Source organism: Archocentrus centrarchus, chromosome 1, assembly GCF_007364275.1.
Source record: "Archocentrus centrarchus isolate MPI-CPG fArcCen1 chromosome 1, fArcCen1, whole genome shotgun sequence".
Lineage (NCBI taxonomy): Eukaryota > Metazoa > Chordata > Actinopteri > Cichliformes > Cichlidae > Archocentrus > Archocentrus centrarchus.
This window is the reverse complement of record NC_044346.1, coordinates 6,520,239-6,543,154: the sequence shown is the minus strand read 5'-3', so window position 1 is coordinate 6,543,154 and position 22,916 is coordinate 6,520,239. Positions and strand designations below refer to the sequence as shown.

The window sequence follows — 22,916 nt, the reverse complement described above, 5'->3', positions numbered from 1 at the left end:
CAAAAGATGAACAGTGAGGCCTGGGCTCAGTTATGTAAAACATGAGACTCTTTTAGCAACAAGCAAAAGGTAGACAGGTGAAGGGTCACGGCTTAAGAAGAGGTCAGCCTCTACTTGAGCTTGATGCCAACGATCCTTGCGTCACCGCTTACATCGAAGTACTTGTACTTGACATCTCCCAGGCGGTTGGGGAAGTTTATCATGGTGCCATCGGGAAGTTTGATGTAAAACTGCTCGTTGTTGAAGCTGATGTAAAACTGACATGAGTAAGAAAAAGCAAGAGGGAGGAAAAAGAGAGAGGTAAAATACATTTATCTTTTAGTTAAAGGGACAGTTTGGTTTCCCTTGAGTGAGTTTGTATGAGATATTTCATCTGCTGCACATTTTTTGTTAAACCAGCCAAAAGTGCAGGGACAGAACCTAAGCTGCTGTGGATGCAGTCAGTTGCAAGACTTATTTTAGCCATCTATAAAAAAAAAAAAAGACCCACTTAAAATACCATATCAAGATTAGCTAAAGTGCCCGTGTCATCCAAGCAGATGCAAAAATTGTTCAATAGGATCACTCAAGCGCATTTGTGCCCCCAGTTGTACACGTGTGCATCCACAAAGAAGTATTATGCCCACTATATTTTGAAGGGTCTCACTGGTTTACCTTTCTATCAAACATCCCTTTGCTCTCTTCAAAGCCTCTGGAGTCCTTTGGCAAAAATAGGCTGAGTTTACACCACAGAACACAGGAGCTGTTGTCTGCTCCTGACTCTATACTGGTGTCTTATTGGGTTAGCTGGGTTCTGAATTAAATCAGCAGAGTCATTTGATCAGGCAGTGGAAGAAAAGTGACTCTAGTGTTCTCTGAAGCTAAATGACTGTTTCTGTTAAAGTAGTAGTCGTGGAGCTTTGTGGAGAGCATAGAGTATAACTGCTTCATCTCCCCATTGGAAAGGGCTGCCTGAAGGCATGATAAAACTGGAAACACCTTCCAAATTTTAAAAAATGATATTGATTTGATATATTTTGCTGCTGACTCTGTCCACAGTGTATTGAAGTTACGTGCTGTTACACCTGCCTGCTTCTCCCAGGTGGGGCCATGCACGCTGCTATCTACAGATAATACACCGACTATAGATAAAGCACTTCATGCAAGTCCATTTCTAAGAAACGATACTATCCCTTTAATTTCATTATTACACAACCAAAAGGATGAATGAAGCTGTGGTTTTGACAGAAAATACTCCTCTAGAAATATCAGGGGACTATCTTTCTCAGCAGCTATTAAGTTTTACGAGGCTATAAAGCGCTTCGTGATTACCTGTTGACCTTGCAGTGTACACCACAGAGACCAAACCCATTAATTACGCCCTTAAGGGCAACGAAATTGTAACAGCTTGTAAATGCAGGGTGTAGTACTTTATTTTAATATTTGTTAAAATATCATCTGTCTTAGTTAACTGATATAGAATATTGAGATATAGTGAGCTCATATGAGTTTTCATTTACAGTGAGAAGCTGGCACTGCTGAGTCAGTTCAGTGACCTTTGTTCTTTGTGTTCTCGAGCAGCGTGTTTCAAGCATTGGCCATTATCTTAAACTGGCTGTGGTCATGCGTGTAAAAGCCTCACTTCTTCAACCAATTCATACTTCATCAAAGTGCATTGTATGCCGATGATTAAATATGCTACACTAAACAGTTTTCAGATTGCCATGCCATGTGCCTTCATACTGTACCAACAAACCTTGCATTCCTCTCCACGAGCGAATGGGAAGTTCCCGTCGTGCATCTCATCGCCCCAGCATCCCCCGGACAAAGAGTTGTAGACGATGTTGTTGCTGCTAAAGCGGGGGTTGAAGTGCATTGCGATGTTCTCAGGATCGTGACCGATGTTGATGGCAAAACTGCAACAGAGACGGGAAGAAGGAAAGGAGTGGATGGAACATGAACTTGGCTCACTTCCTCCTGACCGATAACTAAATCTGTTCGTCTGACAGCTGACTTACCTCTCGCAGTTCTCACTAGGTTTGACGCGGATCTTCAACTCATTACCCAGCTTGATTGACATATCCTTGACTTTCTGTAAATGAAAGTGATAATTATAATGAATTCACTTCTTGGGGGAAGAGAACAAGTTTTACATGATACCAGGCAAAATACAAGCTACTGGCTTCAGTACTCATGCTCATTCTTCCACAATAAAAACCCTTCCTTATAGTCGTGTGTATAGATCTGGGATACCATTTTCAGTCAGCTCATATTTCATTTTAGGAACTATCTACAGGACGGTTTGAGATGGTGGAACCCTGCATTGAGTAAACTGATGATCAGGGCTGTTCTTATCTTAGCTGTTGATGATCAACCAAAGTAAACCAGTGTACCCACGGTTGTAAAAGTAAGAAACAGGAAGGTGTTGTATTTGTTCAATGAGGTGGTCATTATATAAAGAAACACCCACACAGTGACCTATAGATCTTCAAACACTATAGTTGCCTCCACCTAGAATGAGTTCATCTGTTCAAAGATGGGTTTCATATGCATATAAATGACAAACCTACCCTGGCAGTGAACCTGTTCACCTGATCAATAAAGCAATAAACTCTCCCTGTTTCCATGTGCTGAGCATCATTTGATAGGCAGATGTGAACTTCACCATACCGGCCCCTATCTTCCTCTACTGCACCCACAGATACCTCAGTTTATTCTACCCACCCATTTCAGATTCGTGCCTTTTATCACTGAATTCATAGGGAATTTGCTGGAAGATTAAGTCAAGTTATACATTATTAATCACTGTGGGGATTTGAATTATTCAGATTAGTTTGTAGTGGTTTGTTTTAAATCCCAGATTATGATCTTTCTTCTGTTACCAGGCCAGAGAATTATCCCTTAAACACTTATAACTATAAGGTAACCACAATAAATGCAGTGGTTATTTATTTTTTAAGTGTCACTTAAGGCCTAAATAAAGGGGAGATGAAGATGGGTATTCTACATTCTTTACAAAAAGCATAATCATATAATATATATAGGCCATCAGCACCTTTACAAAACATGGTCTGTCAGTTGGACATTAATTTGAGATTCACTCACAGAATCAAAATAGTACTCGCATACATGAGGAATAGCCCGGTATAATGCCACAACTAAGGTAGCAAAACCAGACTTTTGTCCATGTAGAGAAAGAACCTTTCTGACCACTTACCATCGTGGCGGACTTCTGTGGGTTGTACCAGCGGTCTGAACTTCAGTGGGTCGTACCTCGAGTGACAAAGTCTGCAGGCAGGTGAGTGGTTTTTATAATGTCGCAGGGGGCAGGAAGGCTACAAAAAAGGTGTGGCGATGACCACTTAGCGCCGGATTTACTAAAAGAGGCCGCAGGAAGAAAAAAAAAAAAAAAAAAAAAAAGCACTGAGTGGTGCTGGAAGTGTCCTGCGGATGAATTGTGAGAGCCCAAATGGAGCGCAGGATTTCTCCAGAGAAGGACTGCTGTGTCCCAGACCGTTACAAACCCCTAATCTGTACCTAACAGCTGGTCTGTCTGAAGGAAGTGCAGGAGAACACAGAACCAATAGTGTGCTAGGTGCGAAAATGCGCACATTTATTTATTTTTCTGCACGATGTGTGTGCTGCTGCAAATATAATGGAATAATGTAACAAGACACTTAAGGGTCCTTTAAAACTGACCTTCAATCATAAAAAGGATCCTGACTCAAGGGATGAACCAGTGCTGGATCTACACAACAGACAACTTAGCAAAGAACCCATTTTAAATGATAAACACCTTGTCATTAGCAGCCTGTTGGAAAAACATATAATTTGTTACAATTTCTTTCATTGACTCTTCAAAAAAAATGCCACACAGTTTGACAGATATTGACAGGCAGCAGGTGAACAGTACCTGAAAGTCCTGTTCTTAAGAGACAGGAAAAAAATCCATCATAGACCTGAGACAGGACCTGACAGATGCATCTCTCCCTCCAGTTGATCTGCTGTTCACTGAAGCCTCATCATTAATGGTCTCAGTGGAAGGGTGGCTGTTAAGGAGCCATTCGTAAGGGAGGGAAATAAGGAGAAAAGGCTGAGGTATGCCAGATTAGTGAAAATCAGTGGCAACAGCTCTTATGGATTGTACAAATTCTTGCTTTATATACTGTATTTCCATGTGCTCGTGTTTGCCTCATGTTACTTGTGCTTTCACTAAGCATCATCAGGCAAATTGTTATTTGGATGTTTGAAATGTCAACCAGCCTCTGGTTGGGCATACATGGAATTTAATGCTGACCTAGAATTCATTATATATATCTCCCAATTTCTTACTGTAAATCAGTGTATCATAAAATATTCTGCAACTCCAGGTGAAGATAATCCAAAACCCAGATGGAAATTTGGCCTTGACTGACAGCCCATAAAAGTAAGAGCAAATAGAAAGATGTATAGATGAATGATGGTGTTGACTCAGGGTGAGCCAGCTACCTCAGTGTAACTCCAGATCTATCAAATATAGGCCATATCAAGTGTGTTGTGAAATTGGGCCACATCTGACCCATGCAATCATTGCCATATCTGACCCACAAAACACACCTGGCAGTGCCTTACTCGGCTATACTTTTGTCACCAAAGTAACCTAGATTGGACCCAACTGTGTCTGTTGTTTAGGAAAGTTTTGCTGACCATGCATGGTGGGGTGATCAGTTGCACTTTACATATTCAGTTGTACTTTGGATGTAGGGGCAAAGAAGTAATTTGAGTCACTGAAAATGGAGCAAAGTATTTCCTTGTGATTTTGATGCAGTATAATAAAAAAAGATGCTAACAAAACTGCATGGTGCAAAAGCACTGAGTCAGCAACCGAAGGAGGGTATTTCTGTACCACCATACCTCTGTTAGCAGTGAACTAGCTGTCCCAGATGTTGTAGAATGCAAAAAGGCAAGGCTTGTCTTACTCCAACCACAGCACAAGAACAACTGTCATTCAGAAACTGTCTGATGTGGGACATGACAGGAGCATCATATGAGTGAGTGGGTATTGATAACTTGTTTTACAGTGGCATACAGTGACAAAACAGCAATCTGTGATTGATAACAAGTCTTACAGAACACAAAATATAAATTGTCTTATAGGTCTGAAAGCTTACTAAAAGCTCACTAAAAATTACACAATACACTGAGAGCAGGAAATGTTGTCCAGTCTTTAATGCAACAGAAACACACACACCACCAAGAGACTTACTGTATCTGACTGTTGCACAACAAATGGAACCACACAGGCATGATACTAAGTAGTTGCCCTCATTATTGTGATTGTGTTGAAGCCCTGCACAAAGTAACCAGCAAATGAGTTTGTAATAAAATGCTTGTAATGCATAATTTTTTTCATACTTGTTGTAAAAATAATTACTCTTATTTTTACAACAGTAAAAGTATGAGTAATAATGATGAACATTGTGTGGAGTCAGTCATGGCGTGGGCACATGGATTAGTGAAATTGTGGTATTGTCAGTAAAACACAAAAGACAGAGACAGAGTGATTAGTCCAGGCCTCCTTAAGCTCTGTGTAGAGCCTTACACAAAAACAGCCTAATGAAGCTCCATGTTTAAGACCACTGCAGGAGAAAAACCTGTCAACTGAGGAGAAGCTAAGGGGCTGTAACAAAGAGTCCAGACCCAGTCCAACTGCTGCATCAGGCCTAATGACATTTGATCCAGTTGTGTCTGTATTTGGGAAACTTAGTTAATTCAGGAATAATATGCAGTTTGTTTGAAGAAACACAGTGAATTAAGTGGACTAGATGGTAAATGGACTAGTTCTTATATAGCACTTTTCTACTCTGAGCACTCAAAGTGCTTATACATCCCCTTATATTATCCCCTTCACACCCATTCATACAAGCACTTCCATGATTAACTAAGTGCTTTTATTATCTAACATTCACACTCCAATGCTTGCATCGGAGAGCAACTTGGGGTTAAGTATTTGCCCAAGGATATAATGGCATGCAGCCTGGAATAGCCAGGAATCGAACCACCGACCTTCCGATCAGTAGGTGACCTGCTCTATCTCCTGAGCTACAGCCACCCCAAATGTTAAGTATGTTTATATGAACGTGTGGTGGTACTTTTATACAAGTGATGTATGGTATTAATTTATATTCACGTAATTCACATGTGCATGGATAATTATTGTAACAAATCAGAACATTACTACAAATATTCAAAATGTACACTTTCCTTATTATGCACATTATGTAATAGAAAGAGTGTGTTTCATTGTTGAGTGTTCGTGTGTGAGTTGTGTGGCAACACGCTGATGTATTGTACTTCAGCCGTGGGCGTGGCTATGAATAGTGTAGCCAATGCCTTGGCGTCATTGTTTTGATGGGCGTGTCATACAGTCATTGCCAAGCAAGCGAAGCCAACCAGAGTAAACAACTAAGTTAGCCTGTCAGCTAGCTAGCAACTTCTGGTATGCTTTCATTTCTTAAGAGATTGTATTATATGATTCAGCTTCATTAACAGTTTAAATGCATAAAAGTATGAACATGTAGTCGTCATGACACATGTAGATTTATTAAAACCTCGCTTTTTCCCCTTTTTAAGTTGTTAAATATCATAACAGCAAGTTCGATGTTTGGTTAGCCTGTGCTAGCTGGCTCTGATAACCAGCCTAACTTTCTGTCATTGCTAATGGCTAACTGTTAGCCATTGAAGTCAAACAAATAAGAAGAGTTAGTTAATGTTTTTTCAATTTTCCTCCTCTTTCTAGAAATGGCGTCGTTAACGGCGACAGAACCAGCGTTACGCCCGGGTACAGTACCAGCAGCGGAGTCCATAGTACCTGCTTGTATGTTTGCACCGGACCGGGGTTGTACCGAGGATCCGTGCGGCGGAGACGGCTTTGAAGACGGCGAGGGTACAAACGGAGAGCCCGCGGATCATTTAGACTTAAGTAGCAAGGTGGGCCTCATTGTTAAATTGCACGTTGAAACGTTATGTTTTAATGAGCACAGTTTTTGTTGTCTCTCTGTTTTAATTCTGTGGATGAATGCCACGTAGTAACATAGTAATATTACTATATCCAAGCTGCCTGAAAGTTTCGCACGGTGCATTTTATGCTGGCTATGCAACAGCCTAGAAAGTGACACGTACAGTATTTTGCACTCCATATGTAATTACATCCAGCCGGCAGGATACTAGACATGTGGTACATCTATTGTATGTGCAAACTTTGCAGTCACTTTTATATTGTTGAATGGCGCATCCTGAAGCATCCTGCATCCAGACTGAACCAGAAAAAAAAAACTTTACTGTGTATAGAATACATAGCAAATACTTATTACTTGTTGAGGTACTGACTTACACTATACACACTCAGTGAAGACTTAACTTTGTTTGCCCTGTCTGACTTTTGCAGATCTTTAGCTATTGTCTTGTCTGCTGTCTCTAACCTTTCAGCTGGTCCTTGTGAGTCCAACGGGGGAACAGTATGACTCATTACTAAGACACTTGAGGGAGCGGATAGATGAAGGCTGCGGAGAGACAATCTATGTGGTTGGGATGGGCTCAGGTAAGAGTTAGCAACTTCTGTTGAATTTCAGTAATATATATAGATTAGGGCTGCAACGATTCCTTGAGTAACTTGAATATCTCGATTGCAAAAATTAGTGAATGGAAATTTTTGGCTTCAATGCCTCGTTTAATGCAGGACTCTGTAGAGCTGACCATGTAAACATGAGTGTTTCACCCACATTAGCAACTAAAAAGACCTGCAGTAGAAACGTATTTAGGACCACACGTGAGTAAAAGATTAAAGGGGTCCAGAGGGTGTACGAGACCATATTCATTTCAAGGCATTAGTAACATTATTTAGCATATTCTGATTAATATAAATATAAATAAATTATACTAATTATATTCTATTAGATTCTTACATTTTAAAATATTAAAAAATGTTTTTTTCTTCTTAAGGCCAGTAAAATTATACACGGGACAGTAAAACTCTGAGTCATTGACCCTGTGCTGTTAGGCTGGATGCTGAATTATTGTTAAAATAAATTATTGATAGTAATTATTAATATCTACACCATGAGAATGTCTGCTTTCTGCAGCGGGAAACGTTGCATCAAAGCACAGGACAGACAGGTAAAAATGCTGATATACTCGCATACACATGAACACACACCAAATCTACCTCATCCAGGAGATACAACGCTGTCAGAACAGTTTTTTTTTAATTAATTAATTTATTTTTTGCCTCCTACTAATTCAAAAAAGCCTTCCAAGAGGAAAGGGTATTTTATTTTATGCTTCATTTTTGTTTGTGTGTATGCCTTATTTATTTTTGTATTTAAGAAAGTGTTTTCTTCACAAAATGAGATTTTAATATGGTATGTAAACACAATGAAAGGGTTTAGTTCTTTTGGCAGATATTGTTTGCAGTTAAACTATTAAAACATTGGTTTCCATTTTAGAAATTGCAACAAGCAGTTTATTTGAATAGACCTATGTTTTTTCTGTTTTGAGTATTTATTATTGATTGTTAATAAGACAAAAGCATTTCTTACCAGATTGCTCGACTACTCCATGGAATAATCAGTAGAATACTCGACTATTAAAATATTCAATAGCTGCAGCCCTGATATAGATCATAAAATAGGGTAACGTGGCAAAAAAATACACAAAAGGCAGGCAGTTAATATTCAGTTTCAACTATTGACAAGTTAGATTTTTATTCTAAATCATCTGTCAGCACCAGGAAAATGTATCTTATTGATTAATGGCAGGAAATATTAATTTAGGACTTAAGGTTTGAGGTTATCTTTACAGTCATCTGATGTGTGTGTGTGTTCGGCATATCCCATAGGTGGCACCAAAGACTTTTAGCAGGCGCATTATTTTTAGAATAGGCTGAAACCTGAAAGACAAAGGAAAAATCTACAATTACATCATGTCAGGCCCCTGGCATCTAGAACATATTAACTATCCATAAACATATATTCATACATATGGCTAAAGGGTACAGCAAATATAATTTAATTTCCATAGAAACTGTTAGGGAAAGTAGTTTTATAAGTATATTTCAGTAAAATGTTGAGTCACTATTGTGTTGTAGCAGTGTCATCACTTCTGGGCCTCCCAGACAGCTAATCCAATTTGTTTGCTGTTTAGCTTTTATTCTGAAGTCCTCTGCTCAGCACACATGTCTGACCCAGAGTATGTAGGAGGGTGTCACTTTATCCATGGTCAGCACAGACACTGTCACTAGTGCAGTAGTACATAGAAAATATCAGTACAGATGGCCGTCTGACTGGTTGGACATGGAACTGACTGGTTTGCTGACATGGCTGTTTGTCAGTCAAACATAGTTGCATTTAGTGGACGGGGCAGGCACCAATTATAGCTACTCTGGCCATAAAGGTAGTGACTGGTGGATTAATGAAAAATTCTTTACCTGTTTAGCAGATAAATAGGTTTCTTTGAAAATGTAGAGTTACTATAAGATACATCTGCATGCAGTGTTTAGAGAAAAAAAAGAAAGAAAAAAAACTATAATCCTGCTTCTCTTGAAAGCTGCTTGTGGTTCAGTTATTTTGGGAATTGCTGTGGCCTCAGTAATTGAAGTGTTCTTATTTCTCTACACCTATTCCCATCTTTTCTTTAAACACCACCTGTTTTTCCCTCTTTCTTCTGCTTCTAGGTTGGCATTTGTCCTCCCAGTTGTCATATTACATGTTACTAACATTCCTGTGTCGCACTGTTAACAGTGAAGATACCAATATTCCAAGGGTGTGGCTTCTCCTGAAATTGCTTTTTCTAAAAGCATACATTAAATGATACATTGCTCCCACTCTGTCCTGCATCAGAGTAACTCCTTTCTTCCTCCTACTCTGTGTTTAGATGGAGGTGATTATGGTCTGGATGAAAAAGACATGGAGGCGTCAGTAGCCACGGTGCAGTCACTGTGTGAACAGACTGAGGCTGATTTAATCCTGCTGAGAGAAAGGACAGACACTGGCGGAAAGATTCGGGACTACCTCATCCGTCGACGTGTGGGCGAGCAGGATTTCCTAGAAGTCAGGTAAAAATATGTGAGGAGAGGTTCTGTGGTGTAGGAAAGAGAGTCATTAGAAATTTTCACTTGCCTTGTTAGCTGCATAAGTTGGCTGTTTGGTTTTGCTGTAATTGAATGCCAGGTTATTTGAGTACAATGTCTTTGACATCAATTCATGGACTGGAAGTAGGGGGTGGGGCTGGGAGTTTGACACCTGTGTCTTAGACAAAGAGGAATCCAGTCTGGCACAAACTTATGGGCTGATTTTATGAAATTCTTCACAGGTTCTTTTTTTAGCTGCTCTTTCCTGCAGGAGTTTTGTTGTTCTACATTTCACTTTCAAATATTCCTAAGGTGCTCTGTTGAATTCAGGTCAATGGACATGTTGGTAAAATCTGGGAGTCTGGGAGTTATCTGTTCATTCAGTATTTGGTTATACAGTGTTTTCCACATGTAGACTTGTATTGGGCTGGCACATTAGTAATTTGATGGCTCATTTTAACATTGTTATGTCATTTATCCATCTGCACCATGCATGATCGATTTACTCATGGACAGTCCCCTGCTCTTATTTGAAAAGTTCAGTCACTGCTAATCTTCCTCACACTTTTATGACTGTTGGCTGACTCACTGGCCATGTTGCTCTTGTGGTGATCCTCTGTCATTCAACTGCTTCCCCCAAAAGCCTGTCCAAACCTCCAACTCCACTCTAACCAGAACCTTCAGCAGGATGAGACCTGACAGGAAGTAGAGTTCATCCACAGGAAGAGACTCAATGGAGAAGCAATAGAAGATATTCGACTGTTATTTAAACCCCCCCCCCCCCCCCCCCCCCCCACACACACACACACACACACACAAAACAAATAGAATCTAAAACACCTATTGTATATAGATCAGATGTAATCTTCTAAACATTTTGCACTCTTGCAGCTCCAAATCAGCACAGCACCAGCCCAATGTTTCAAGGTCACTGTGCATTCGCTGCGGTAGATCTGGCCAGCTTCATATCAAACATGCTGGACCCTATCTCATCGGCACAAGTAATCTTAGTCTTACTGGCTGAACCATGTTCTCCCAAAATTCATCAAGTTTCTTTCCATGTTTGATCTTGCAGTTGTGTGAGTAGAGTTTTTCCTCTTGCACAATGTCCACAGAGGCTTACTTTGTGCATTATCCATCACTTACCTGAGCACAGATAACCCTTGCGTCAAGTCAGAATCATGTACCTGTCTGTTTCTCAGCCTGAGGCTGCAAGAGGAGTCATATCTTGAGGGCAGTCACTTTCTTTTTGTACCTTTTAACTACTGCTGCAGCTGTGTTTTCCTTACCATGTAGAAACATGTTGCAGTACACAGAACAAAGAAGCAAAGCCCAACTGAGAATGCTGCAGTGTTCTTTCATAACTTTGCTGATGCAAGTTAACCCAGTTGGAGAATTGCACATGTACGCAGTTTTACTGGTTACAGGTCTACTCAGTTACAGGGAGATAACCCTACACTACTTTTATGCTGTACTTGATATTGTTGATATCTGTATCCATACTTCATAGCTCAGTCCCTGTTTTCTATATTTACACAATAGCAATAAAACAGAAAACAAATACATTAGCCTGTTTGTGACAGATGATGATTTATTATTGCACAGGCCCTTGTTGTATCTGAAGTAGCTGATAAATATTTATTTAATGTCAGTTTGTCTTTTCGTATTTTTTTTTGTGCGTAATTTGGGTTTCATTTATGTTGTATTTAATTTAGAGAGCTGAAAATGATTTCTTCCTGAGTTTGATTTAAATTAGCCTTTATTTGTATTGTAGGTTGAGTGGAGGATATTTGTTCACTTGCAGTCTGTTATAATCAAATATACAAGAACAGAAATTGACAAAGTCATTAGTGGAAAAGAAAAAAAAACAGCAGATCTAGGTTCAGGCTCGATGAAAGGCCTTAAATGCTTGGGTTGAAGGTGATTGGACTTCTTTTTAGGTTCAGTAAAATACCTGGAACTCCACATCAGTTTTATTATTTATTAATGTATTTTTTAAGAACCAAAGAAGCCTTTTGCATGACTGAGAACCTACACAGACTCAATGAAAGGATTTAGAGGTGGGGAGAAGATTTGTCAAGTCAAGCTCAGCTGCAATCCCAGCAGATCAGCTGATCTCAGTGGCAGGCCACATTAGCTGAAGGCTCAACTGATAGTTCTCTATGCATCCAACAGGCTATCTCATATCAACAGGCTATCTCGCTGTTTAAGCTCATGTAGCCTTTCCTCACTATAGTGGTCTGAAGTAATGGCTCTGCATACAGTCCCCTATACTGAAACTTATGTTTTTCACTCTTTTTGTTCTTTTATCTTGTTTCCAGAGTGGCTGTTGTTGGGAATGTAGATGCTGGAAAGAGCACCCTCCTGGGAGTGTTGACCCATGGTGAGCTGGACAATGGCAGAGGTTTCGCTCGCCAGAAGCTCTTCAGGCACAAACATGAGATGGAGAGTGGGAGGACGAGCAGTGTGGGCAATGATATCCTGGGCTTTGATCAGGAAGGACAGGTGAGCTGCTGCCAGTTAATGCAAACTGCAGCTTCTGTGAGGAGTCTGCATGTTCTGTCTGGATACTCTGGCTTACTCCCACATTTCAAAGACACGCACTTAGTGGGCTTAGGTTAATTGGTGATTCTAAATTGCCTGTAGGTGTGATTGTGAATGGTTGTCTGTCTCTCTGTGTTAGCTCTGCGACAGGCTGGTCACCTGTCCAGGGTGTCCAGGATGCTTTTTTCTTTCTTTCAGAGTTTCAGCCTATGTTTTTTCAGTTCCTCTGTAAGGTGTGTTTTTTCTGTCGGCTTGTTTCTTTAGGTGGTAAACAAGCCTGACAGCCACGGTGGGGGTTTAGACTGGACTAAGATCTGTGAGAAATCCTCCAAGGTCATCACCTTCATTGACCTAGCTGGGCATGAGAAGTACCTTAAGACCACCGTCTTTGGCATGACGGGTCACCTGCCTGATTTCTGCATGCTCATGGTGAGAGAGATGGAATGTTTATGCTTTAACCATTTACTGCCAAATCTTTTGTGAGTTTCTGTTCCTGTTGTTGACCTCACATATTTTACCGTTCATCTCTTTGTTTCCTGTCCCTCCGCTTAGGTTGGCAGCAATGCTGGCATTGTTGGCATGACCAAAGAGCACCTGGGTCTAGCATTGGCCCTAAATGTACCCGTGTTTGTTGTGGTTACTAAGATAGACATGTGCCCGGCTAACATCCTGCAAGGTAAGGTGACTAACCCTCAAGACGTATTAGCATTAGAGCTCAACAACAGCTGCTTTCTTCTACAGCTTTAGTTGCTAGTTTCATAACTTAATGCTCACAGTGAGGCAGTAGTCAGTGAGATTAATATCATTTTGCAAATTCAGAATAATATCTATTCCCACAGCAATGATTATAACACAGCCATACCATAGACACAGCTGTGTTGTTAAAGACAGTAAATACAAAGGTATGTGATACATTTCATGGCTCTGCTTTAGTAATGTTAAGGTAGAGTTCGTGAAACTTAGCAATAACTAAAAAAAGCATCTCTGGGCAGAAAATAAAACACACTAAATTGCTTGAAGGCCTTTGACGTGAAATAAAAAGAGAAAGAAGTTCACAAAAACAAACTACTAGAAGAGCAAATAAAGGAAGTGGTAGTAATTAAGACAACATGTAAAATATGATTAAATATGCTTTTAAAGCAAAAGTAAATAAAAGGATTGCTTTTTAAAAAAAATAAAACCTTGGTGCTTTCTCCAGTTTTCATGTCTTTAAAAAAATGTCAGTTCATTTAAATCTTTCGAGTTGTTTGTGTGTGTTCAGATTTTGTGGTAAGTGTTGTTTTTGGTTGTAAGAAATTTTGTGTTCTTTACAAATTAGTCCATGTTTTTCTGCAGAGACACTTAAATTATTACAAAGGTTATTGAAGTCACCAGGCTGCAGGAAAATCCCAGTGCTGGTGCAGAACAAGGATGATGTCATTGTCACAGCCTCCAACTTCAGCTCTGAGAGGTAAGACCGGAAAACAGGTGAGCAGGAAGGTGGAAAGATGGGATTAATGACAGAATACATGCAGATGACACGGTAAAAAATTATTTTTGTGTTTTAAAATGCTCAGGCAAACTTTTTTTTGTGTGTGAGTTTAATTGCACATTTAATGGAAGTAGGCAAAAAACAAACACATATGGAGAAGATGATATTATATTCACTTTAAAGGAAAACTGTCTGTTTCAACTTAATTTTACTTCTTTATACCTGTAGATCCTCTACTAGCAGAGCTAATTATACCAAAAGGAAAAGCATATTGACTTTGTCCGGCTTTAGGTGGGAGCATTGCTGGGTGACTGCATTCCAGGCTGTGTGATTATTCATTCAGGTCCTCAAGAGCATTATAATTGTGCTGTCCATATTATCAAAGTGTTTAAACAAAGGCTGCACACAGCTTTGTCCACATGGGCTCAAATCAGAACTGTCTCAACACTGGTTTCTGTTTGTTGATTGACCTCTGGTGGTGTGTGCTGTGCACTACAGTATATCATGTTACTATACTCAGCCTTCAGCAGTTTAATAGAAAAAGAACGAATGGTTAAATCGGATATTTAAAAGAATTTTAAATGCAGCGATTTACCTTAACACAATGAGGTGGTGGGTGGTGCTGCTTTTATTTTAGGGTGATAGGCCAGGTGGGTATCTTCTTAAACAGCTTTCCCTTGCCTCTTTAATTTATTCCAGACTTCTACTGTGGAGTTTCATGTCTTCTTGTGTAAATATTCATGTGCTGCTTTATCAGTCCCTTTAGGGAATCTGCCATCCAACCCACTGGGAGGTCAGATGGGTTGTTCAAATAGCAGCATCCCTGAGGCAAGAAGCTTAAAAGTCTTGCTTAAGCCCATTTAGGCAAAGGAGATATTAACTGACACTGGCTTGAAGTACCAAGTTGTAATTCTCTATAAGTGTTTGACACTAAATGTTTTGCTGTGTTTTGCCTTTTAATTGCAGCATTAGTTAAACAAATGGAGGGTCTTTTTTTTTAAATTATTTCTCCTGTTCTTTTCGCTCTTCGTCTCTCCAGGATGTGTCCAATATTCCAGATCTCAAATGTGACAGGGGAGAACATGGACCTGCTGAAGATGTTCTTGAACCTCCTCTCTTCTCGGACCACCTTTAGCAATGACGAGCCTGCAGAGTTCCAAATAGATGACACGTATTCAGTACCAGTAAGTTATACAGTCGTGGATGTTAACAGGGCAACTTAATGAAAGCCATTGTTGATAGAGGTATAAGGGGCAGATTTATTAATGCTCTAAGCCTTCCTCTGGGGTTAAATACTAACAGGCACAATAACAAGTTTGAGACTGAAAAGTGTGGACAAAGTTGTTGTTATTATTGTGAAAAATTGTGAAACAAAGAATCTTATTTTGCACATGATGTTGCTGTGACAGTTGCTTCTAGGAGTCTTAAATTTTTTTATGGGTTACCTGAGTGAGTGCACCAGTAGCGCTCGAGAAACGGTCAAATCTGCGAGCACAAATATTTGGCTTTCTTCCTGTAGTTCCTGTACATCTTTACAGAGTCCTCATCCGAAATGTTACGAGCCAAGCCCTGCATATTTCTACTTCTCTGTACAAAAGAAAAACTATGAAAGGAACATTAGAGGGAGGGTGTTCTTAGTCAGGTTTCTACAAATAAGCCTCTGTTTGTCTTAACTCAGCAGTGTACACATATAGAGCTTCAACATGACAAATCAGTTTCATGTTTTTTGCTTTTTTAAACCTTCTCTCTGATCTGTTACCTACAATATCTAAATGTGTGACAAAATACAGCTGTTAAGGTGGCTCAGACCTTTTGGTATCGTCCCATTACAGCATTTTGCTCTCAAACTGCAGGCTCGCTCGTGGTTTCTAGAATGGTCAAAAGTAAAATGGGAGACAATCATGAATTACTGAAATCAGCCCACGGCGGCTCATCCAGCTTAGTTAGAATCAGAAATGAGTTGTCCAAAGAGTTCACTGTTCAAACTGGCGTCCGTCAAGGGGACGTGATCTTTCTACTCCTGTTCATCATCATCAGATGACATCATCCACAAAGTTTTTAAGGGCTTGGATTGAACGCCACTTCTTGAAAACGGGAGGTACTGGCACACTATGGTGGCGACTCTTATACCTACACCGCCAACTTGTGGCGTAATGCTGTAGGGTCTTTACTTAGCAATATATAGTCCATTGAGGAGACTGTTGGTGCTGTATAAATGGAATTAAATGGAATTGAATTTATTGACATGGAGCAGTAGTGATCAGTTCATTAATACACAGATTGGTCAAGGTTTGATAATAAATAATGTTCTCTGTTCTTTTGCACATTCTACAGAACATTTGTAGAACATTTACACATAGAATTCAGGTTTACGTGCCAGACATGTTTGTAATAAAGCAGCACTTCTCTGAGTAAATCCTGCACTCCACATGAGCTGTCAGATTTATCCCGAGTAGCTGCCCCAACCTCCAAAGCTGCGCTCAGTCCTCATCGCTAACAGAAGAGTTCACACTCACATCCAAAAGTATCAGTTCTCTTTCACCCGCCTCCCATCGACTTGACTTTACACGCTGTTACCAGAGTGAAACACAGTCTGTGCTTACACTGTAACACTGTACTGTAAGTTGATTACTCACTCCCTCATCATGTATGAGTGTTTCAGACGCTTTAATTTGTGCTGTTTTTGCTCGATTGCATTGGTTGTCATTGAAATCAACTGACTGCATCTGTGCTCATAAATGTGCTTATTGTTTTGCATAAATATGTGCAAAACGTTCCACTAATTTGCCCCACTTATTAAATCTGGCTCTTAATGAGTAAGTCAAGACCTGAAGGGAGAAAATATCAGTTTAAATCTCTGCTGTTGAAGGATACTGCTAGTGCAAAGGCTCATATGTCTTCCAGCAGCTGTGTCATGTCATAACCTTGTGTTTATGTGTGCCTGTCACTGCATTGACAAAACACTGGCAGTGTTTTGATCTACAGAATAAGACTGTCACTCCTCTGAACAGCAGAGCTCACTATAAGAACAAGGACATGCTGCACATTTTCACACCAGTTTTCCAGTAAAGCAGGCAGTTATTGGTGAACAGGGGTGCATAGATTAGTACTGTCTGAATGTGAAGGGATGATTTTGGATGTAGGAAAGTTGGAATTCTTGTACAGTTTCTGTTTACACCAATATGATTGGTTGTGGCTTAGACATAAGAAGAGCACCAAGGGAAAAGAAGCACCCCTGACCTAACATGACCTGATGTTGACTTTATCTTTGCAGGGTGTAGGCACAGTAGTTTCAGGCACTACGTTACGTGGATTGATACGACTCAATGACACACTGCTCCTAGGCCCAGACCCACTTGGCACTTTCATCCCCATTGCAGTTAAGTCCATCCACCGCAAGAGGATGCCCGTCAGAGAGGTTCGCGGTGGACAGACAGCATCCTTCGCCCTCAAAAAGGTCTGTAGGGAAATAATTTATTTGCACTATAACCATCATGACACAGTTGAATTCTTTTTACATATCAGTACAAAACCAGAGCAAAAACACAGCTGATGACTTTACAAGAAGTTTTAAAAACTTCTGAAGAGGATAATTATTCAGAAACTTTGAGATGTTATATGCATATGAATTAGTTTCCCAACTTTAGAATCAGTTTTATAATACATGCAAATCCCAAAGAGTGAAATCAGGTAGTGTTCTGGCTTTAATTCAGTTTTGTCTTCACCAATCCCCTGGCTTCATTTCTTTTTCCTTTGCTCCTGCTGTTTTTTCCATCTTCCCAGATCAAACGATCATCTATAAGGAAAGGAATGGTGATGGTTTCCCCCAAGCTGATGCCACAGGCTACCTGGGAATTTGAAGCTGAGATTTTGGTGCTGCACCATCCGACCACAATATCCCCGAGATACCAGGCCATGGGTTAGTAAATGCAGACGCTCAAATGTTTGTAAAAGCCAATCTGTCTTCAGTTGCTTTTTCTGAAATAAAAATACATGGCCTGAAAAATTTTCTACCAGTCACTAACTGTGTCACTCTCCCTCTGTATCACTAGTCCACTGTGGCAGCATTAGGCAGACAGCCACAATCCTGTCAATGAACAAAGACTGTCTGAGGACAGGGGACAAAGCCACAGTCCACTTTCGTTTCATCAAAACCCCTGAATACCTGCACTGTGACCAGAAGCTAGTGTTCAGGGAAGGACGTACCAAAGCTGTAGGCAGCATTACAAAGGTACTGGAGCTAATGCTTACTGCTCTGGTTCCATTTAAACCATCAATTATCTTGTAATTGAATCTCATTTAATATTATGTTAATACTGGTGTAACAAACACAGGTTGTGTGTGCAATTTCAGCTTCTCCACTCAGTGAACACCCAGGCAGCTAAGGCCCAGCAGTCCAAGTCTCAGGCCAGTAAAAAGGGTTCCAAAGAGGCCACAACAGCTAATGAGGACACCGGGTCAGCAGCACGGCCACCTAGTCCTGCCACAGCACAGCTACCAGTGAGTAAAACTGCTCTCAGAAAATCCTTAAAATTTGCATGTTTTAGCAGTTTGTGGTTTTTTATGTGTCCAACACTGAGTGAAAATTTAAGCTTGCAGCGCTGAATTTTTGTTTTCCCTTCCAGGCACAAACACTGTCTATATGCATTCATGACATTTGTCCTTGCAGTCGATCCTGTAATCCATTCTCTGAGCGCCGCCTTTTTGTTTTATCTGGAGCAGCAGAAACATTTCTTGGATGCTTGCTTGGATTTTTTCAGCCATAGGCTTCCCATTGGTCATCATTACTGTAACGTCCCCCCATCTCCGTGGCTTTGGTCGCTCCCCTCTTTTGTTCATGCCAAACAGTTATTGTTGGTTGACTCAAAAGTCATCACTACTAGTGTGCCAATTGCATTCAACCTTGTGTTTGAAGAAATCTTTTCTCTCTCCTCTTCACAATGCTTAAATCTGCTACTTAATGTCTGCCACTTTCACCTTATTGCTCCAAATGACTTTTAATTTTTCAATCATATTATTAGTTAGTTATTGCCACTTTGCCTTCCTACCCTGTCCATCATCCTCCAGCGTCATCTCCACATTCGCCTACGCTCGTCCCCTCATTTGCCATCTGATCCTCACTCCCCTTCGCTGCTCTTTTTGCTCTGCATTCTCTTTCCTTCAATTTTAACCCTTTCATTTCTCGCTGTTATCTCTTTTCCCTCCCTCCCTGTCTTGGCATGCTGCGTCAGACAGTGGCAGAGGAGGAGCCTCTGTGTAACGATGGCAACAAAGAAAACAAGGTAAAGAAGTTTTTGTGGGAGTCATGATGGCGTCTCCTTAAGTTTGGATGTTCTGTTGCAGATGTTTTCTTGGCATGCATACTCTTTTTTTGAGCACAGTCCTACTTTATATTCACAACATGTACACAGTCACACCAGGAAGCTGCTGTACTGCAAGTAGCAAGTGTTTACTTACTGAACTGGATCCAAGTGGTTTTTGATTTAGAAAGCGTAGAGCTGCTAGAGAAAAAAAAAAATGGTTGGATTTTTCCCTAATTGTTCTTATATTTTTAACCACACTCATTTTGAATTCTCCCCGGTGAATGTAGCAATTAAAATTGCAAAAATGCAACTTGTGTTTCTATATGTTAGCTTTTTTAAAATGTAGGTTGTGATTTTATTTTTCAGACACACCATTTGTGCAATTACAGGGTTTTCTGTGACCCTGTCTAAAATGCAATAATTGCACTTCTGTTAAATGCAGCAAATAACTCCTGTACTTGTAGGGTGTTTAACACATCCACTAAAAAAAATCCTGGACTGAACTCTGAAATATTACTCTTTCCTTTTTCATTTTATTTCTTCCCCTCAGAGAACCTCTAACCTCATTCTCACCCTCTTAACCTGTTTTAAAGGAGTTCCTGTTGCTCTTTAGTGCATCTTGGCTGTTGTGGGCAAACACATTTTACCTGCTGTCTGCAGTTAATTTCAAACCTGATTTCACCGAACCGCTGGCTCACGGTGCTGTTGTCTGTCTGCAGCTCAAGTCGGGAGGAGGAGGAGGAGGGGGACGGAGGAGAGGTGGTCAGAGACATCGAGGGAAAGGCATGAACACTACAGCGGTCTCTACGGCGATGCCTACAGGAGCAGCAGGCACAGCCTAAAAGCACAACCTTAGGTTTCTTCACAGCCTCTCATCATCGTCATCATCATCTCTTCACAGGGAGGGAAAGTGACTGTGGGGGGCCTCTGCTGCAAAACGTTTCTTTAATAAAAAAAGAATTAGCAAATGGTTCGAATCAAGAGAGCATCGTATTTATCAAAAAATGAAGAAGTTTTAATCGGGCTCCCTGTTTTAACACAGCTGTTCAGGAAGTGTTTACCTCATCTGTTTGTCCAGCAGAGGGATCAGTCACTTCCCCGACTCTGTCTGCTGCCTGAGGCTTTCTCTGTTCCCTCCGTCGGTCATCCTGATTTTCCTTGTTCTACGTTTTCTTGTGTTCTGTCATTAATGTGACTTTGAGATGGTATCAGGCTTGGAGTCTATTAACATTGGTCAGTGGAGGAGGTAGATTGTGTTCAGCAGTTCGTTTTTTGTTTTTTTTTTCAAAAGCTCCTCCTTATTGAGCCCAGCAGTATAAATTTGTATTTGGAATTAATTGAACGGAAAGGGATTTAATACTAAAGTATCAGATGTAGCTGCTACGTTAGTGTACTTGACCTCTGGTTTGGGGTTCAGCTACAAACTGTTCTCTGGAAAATCTACTGCTGAAGATCTGTTAGTAATAATAGAGATGAACAGAAACGTGTTCTTACCCTGAGAGTAGCTGTGAATGCAACACTTGTTATGAAACATCTATTTGTACACACAAAAGAACTAGAACTGTTTAAGTGCTCATGTGGCCCCATGTTTAACCCTGCAATGTTGATATTTTTACTGAAGTCGTTTTTCTAAGAGCCTGTGTTGCAGTTTTTCTAGATGAAGTTCAAGAAGCCAAAAGAGAAAAGTTCTGAATCATCCTTCCTTTTTTCATGTGGAGTTTCTAGTGGCAAAGCAGCATTTGTCATATTTTAATATACTTCAAGTGCTTTTTGAACTCGTTAACTCTGCCTGATAAATAAGCAAAGCAGGCAGAGGACCTTGAGCACAATTCCATTTTGATCCAGTACAATGAACAAAAAACTCAAAAGTATTTACTAATTTAATGAAAAAAAGCTCACATGGTGTCAAAAGGCAGCAGAGAAAGTTTCAGTAACTGAAATTTGTGTTGCACATTATGTTTGTTCTTCATATGATTGAGCATATTCATACAGAGTCCAGTTCAATTTGAAGCTTCAGATGTCACAAACAAACGTGACCACAAGTCACCAGCATTCAAATATTTTTAGGGTACATACGGAGTCAGTAATACTGCTGTTTGTGGCTCAGTTTTTAGTCTTTATTGGGCCAAACATGTAACAGAAACTGTAAACATAAGCTAAGCCTGTACAGTTGAATAATGCAAGTCATGTCGTATTGTGTCTTATAACACAACAATATACCATTGATGACCTCAAACTAAAGGAAGCAGCAGAAAACTAGAACCTTTTTTTTTTTTCTACAGATGTTTCCCGCTGGTTTTCTAAAAGTGGGTTCTCTAACAGATGTGTTTATATTGGGACGGTGGTCGTGTTAGTGGTTGTCACAGCCCTTTGGTGTTCCTAAAGAAGAAACAATCTCCCCTCATATTCATAATGACTTAATGTTGATCAGTCTGGTCTGAGAGTCTTTGAATTACCTGCTTTATAACCCTCATAAACACACTGAACTAAGATATCATTACTCCCTTTCTATCTCTTTTCATTTTACCAGTAGTGCATGGATGTTTATTTGAAGAGATGGTTTGTGTGTACAGTTTGGTAAATGCTTGGACAGTGACACAGTTTTCGCACTTTTATATCCGTATGCTGCTGCAGCAGATTCGAAAACAATCCGGATACAGTATTAGCTTCAATTCGAAGGGATGAACCAGAATATTCTGATAACCCTTCACAAACTACAGCCATGCAGAAACCCTATTTTCAGGGGCTCAAGGATTGCTTGAGAATCCTTTATGATCTGTGATCCCTGAAACCTGGAATCCATGGGTATCACCACCTTTTTTTTTTCTCCAGACCATTACTGCAGCTGCCTTAAGTGTGTTTCTGCCTTTGGGTTTGTCTTCAGCCAGTGAAATACAGCTCAGTCAGGTGATCGACTGAGCAGCTGCAGATTATTCTCTCTCTTTACCTTCAATAATTTGCTTTGGTATTATGTTTTAGGAGAGTGTACATAAATCCCAGTGATTGGAAACCATGCATCCCTGCCTCCAGTGTGTTTTAAAAAGGATTTATTTGTTTATGCTTTATATTCTGAAAACAATTGTTGTCTCCATACTATTTTCTTCCTGTCATTGTGGTAAGGGTTCATCTTTCCTAAGAATGCTCTTCAAGAGCTGAGGGATGCACTACAACGCACACTGGACATAGTCAGGCTTTCTTTGCTTTAGCTGGCTTGATAAAACCTAAAACTCCAATCAGAGATTTCTTAACCGATGCTTTGTGTTCCATCATGATCAGCTTTGTGCCAGGTGACATGTTCAGAATAAATAATTTAGGTGAAAAAGAGAACCAGCTTAGTAACATTTAATACGGCCTTTAGGTTCACCAAACTCCTGCTCACAGAGAAGCTGTGAAGGGGTTTCTCTTTTCAGTAGAAAGGATCCTGCGATCATCCACCACAGTTTTCTTCTGTGTACATCCAGCCCTTTGTAAAGTTCAGCTTGTCACCTTGTCAAGTTTTTAAATGTACCTGCAA

At 40.2% G+C, this 22,916-nt stretch overlaps 2 protein-coding genes across 3 annotated transcripts in view; one reads left to right on the top strand and one right to left on the bottom strand.

Moving 5' to 3' along the window:
• The window catches only part of LOC115784957 (galectin-2-like), a 14,202-nt gene extending 10,867 nt beyond the window's left edge, over positions 1 to 3,335 (bottom strand). Inside the window, exons 1-4 of the mRNA XM_030736372.1 lie at positions 3,197 to 3,335; positions 1,998 to 2,071; positions 1,736 to 1,895; positions 21 to 257 (exon numbers count right to left, since the gene is read on the bottom strand). Of these exons, the coding sequence (XP_030592232.1) occupies positions 111 to 257; positions 1,736 to 1,895; positions 1,998 to 2,071; positions 3,197 to 3,199 (384 nt within the window). The 5' untranslated portion in view covers positions 3,200 to 3,335 and the 3' untranslated portion in view covers positions 21 to 110. The remainder of the gene's footprint in view (positions 1 to 20; positions 258 to 1,735; positions 1,896 to 1,997; positions 2,072 to 3,196) is intronic.
• Positions 3,336 to 6,328: 2,993 nt separating this feature from the next.
• Positions 6,329 to 21,894, top strand: LOC115783678 (GTP-binding protein 1-like). Of its 2 annotated transcripts, none has more exons than XM_030734622.1 (14): positions 6,329 to 6,457; positions 6,758 to 6,948; positions 7,447 to 7,558; positions 9,889 to 10,069; positions 12,406 to 12,589; positions 12,893 to 13,057; positions 13,181 to 13,304; positions 13,964 to 14,078; positions 15,139 to 15,283; positions 17,374 to 17,556; positions 17,883 to 18,018; positions 18,152 to 18,330; positions 18,453 to 18,599; positions 20,122 to 21,894. In XM_030734622.1, the coding sequence occupies exons 2-14, from the start codon at positions 6,760 to 6,762 to the stop codon at positions 20,242 to 20,244; spliced, it is 1,983 nt and encodes a 660-aa protein (XP_030590482.1). In that variant the 5' UTR covers positions 6,329 to 6,457; positions 6,758 to 6,759; the 3' UTR covers positions 20,245 to 21,894. The 2 variants fall into 2 exon arrangements, with proteins under 2 accessions (XP_030590482.1, XP_030590490.1); XM_030734630.1 differs by lacking the exon at positions 20,122 to 21,894 and adding an exon at positions 19,331 to 19,513.
• The last annotated feature ends 1,022 nt before the right edge of the window (positions 21,895 to 22,916 follow it).

Coding starts and splice junctions, on each gene's coding strand:
- LOC115783678 (XM_030734622.1), top strand. CDS start 6,760: ATGGCGTCGTTAACGGCGACAGAACCAGCGTTACGCCCGGGTACAGTA. Junction 14,079..15,138: donor TCCAACTTCAGCTCTGAGAG/GTAAGACCGGAA, acceptor TCGTCTCTCCAG/GATGTGTCCAATATTCCAGA. Junction 17,557..17,882: donor CATCCTTCGCCCTCAAAAAG/GTCTGTAGGGAA, acceptor CCATCTTCCCAG/ATCAAACGATCATCTATAAG.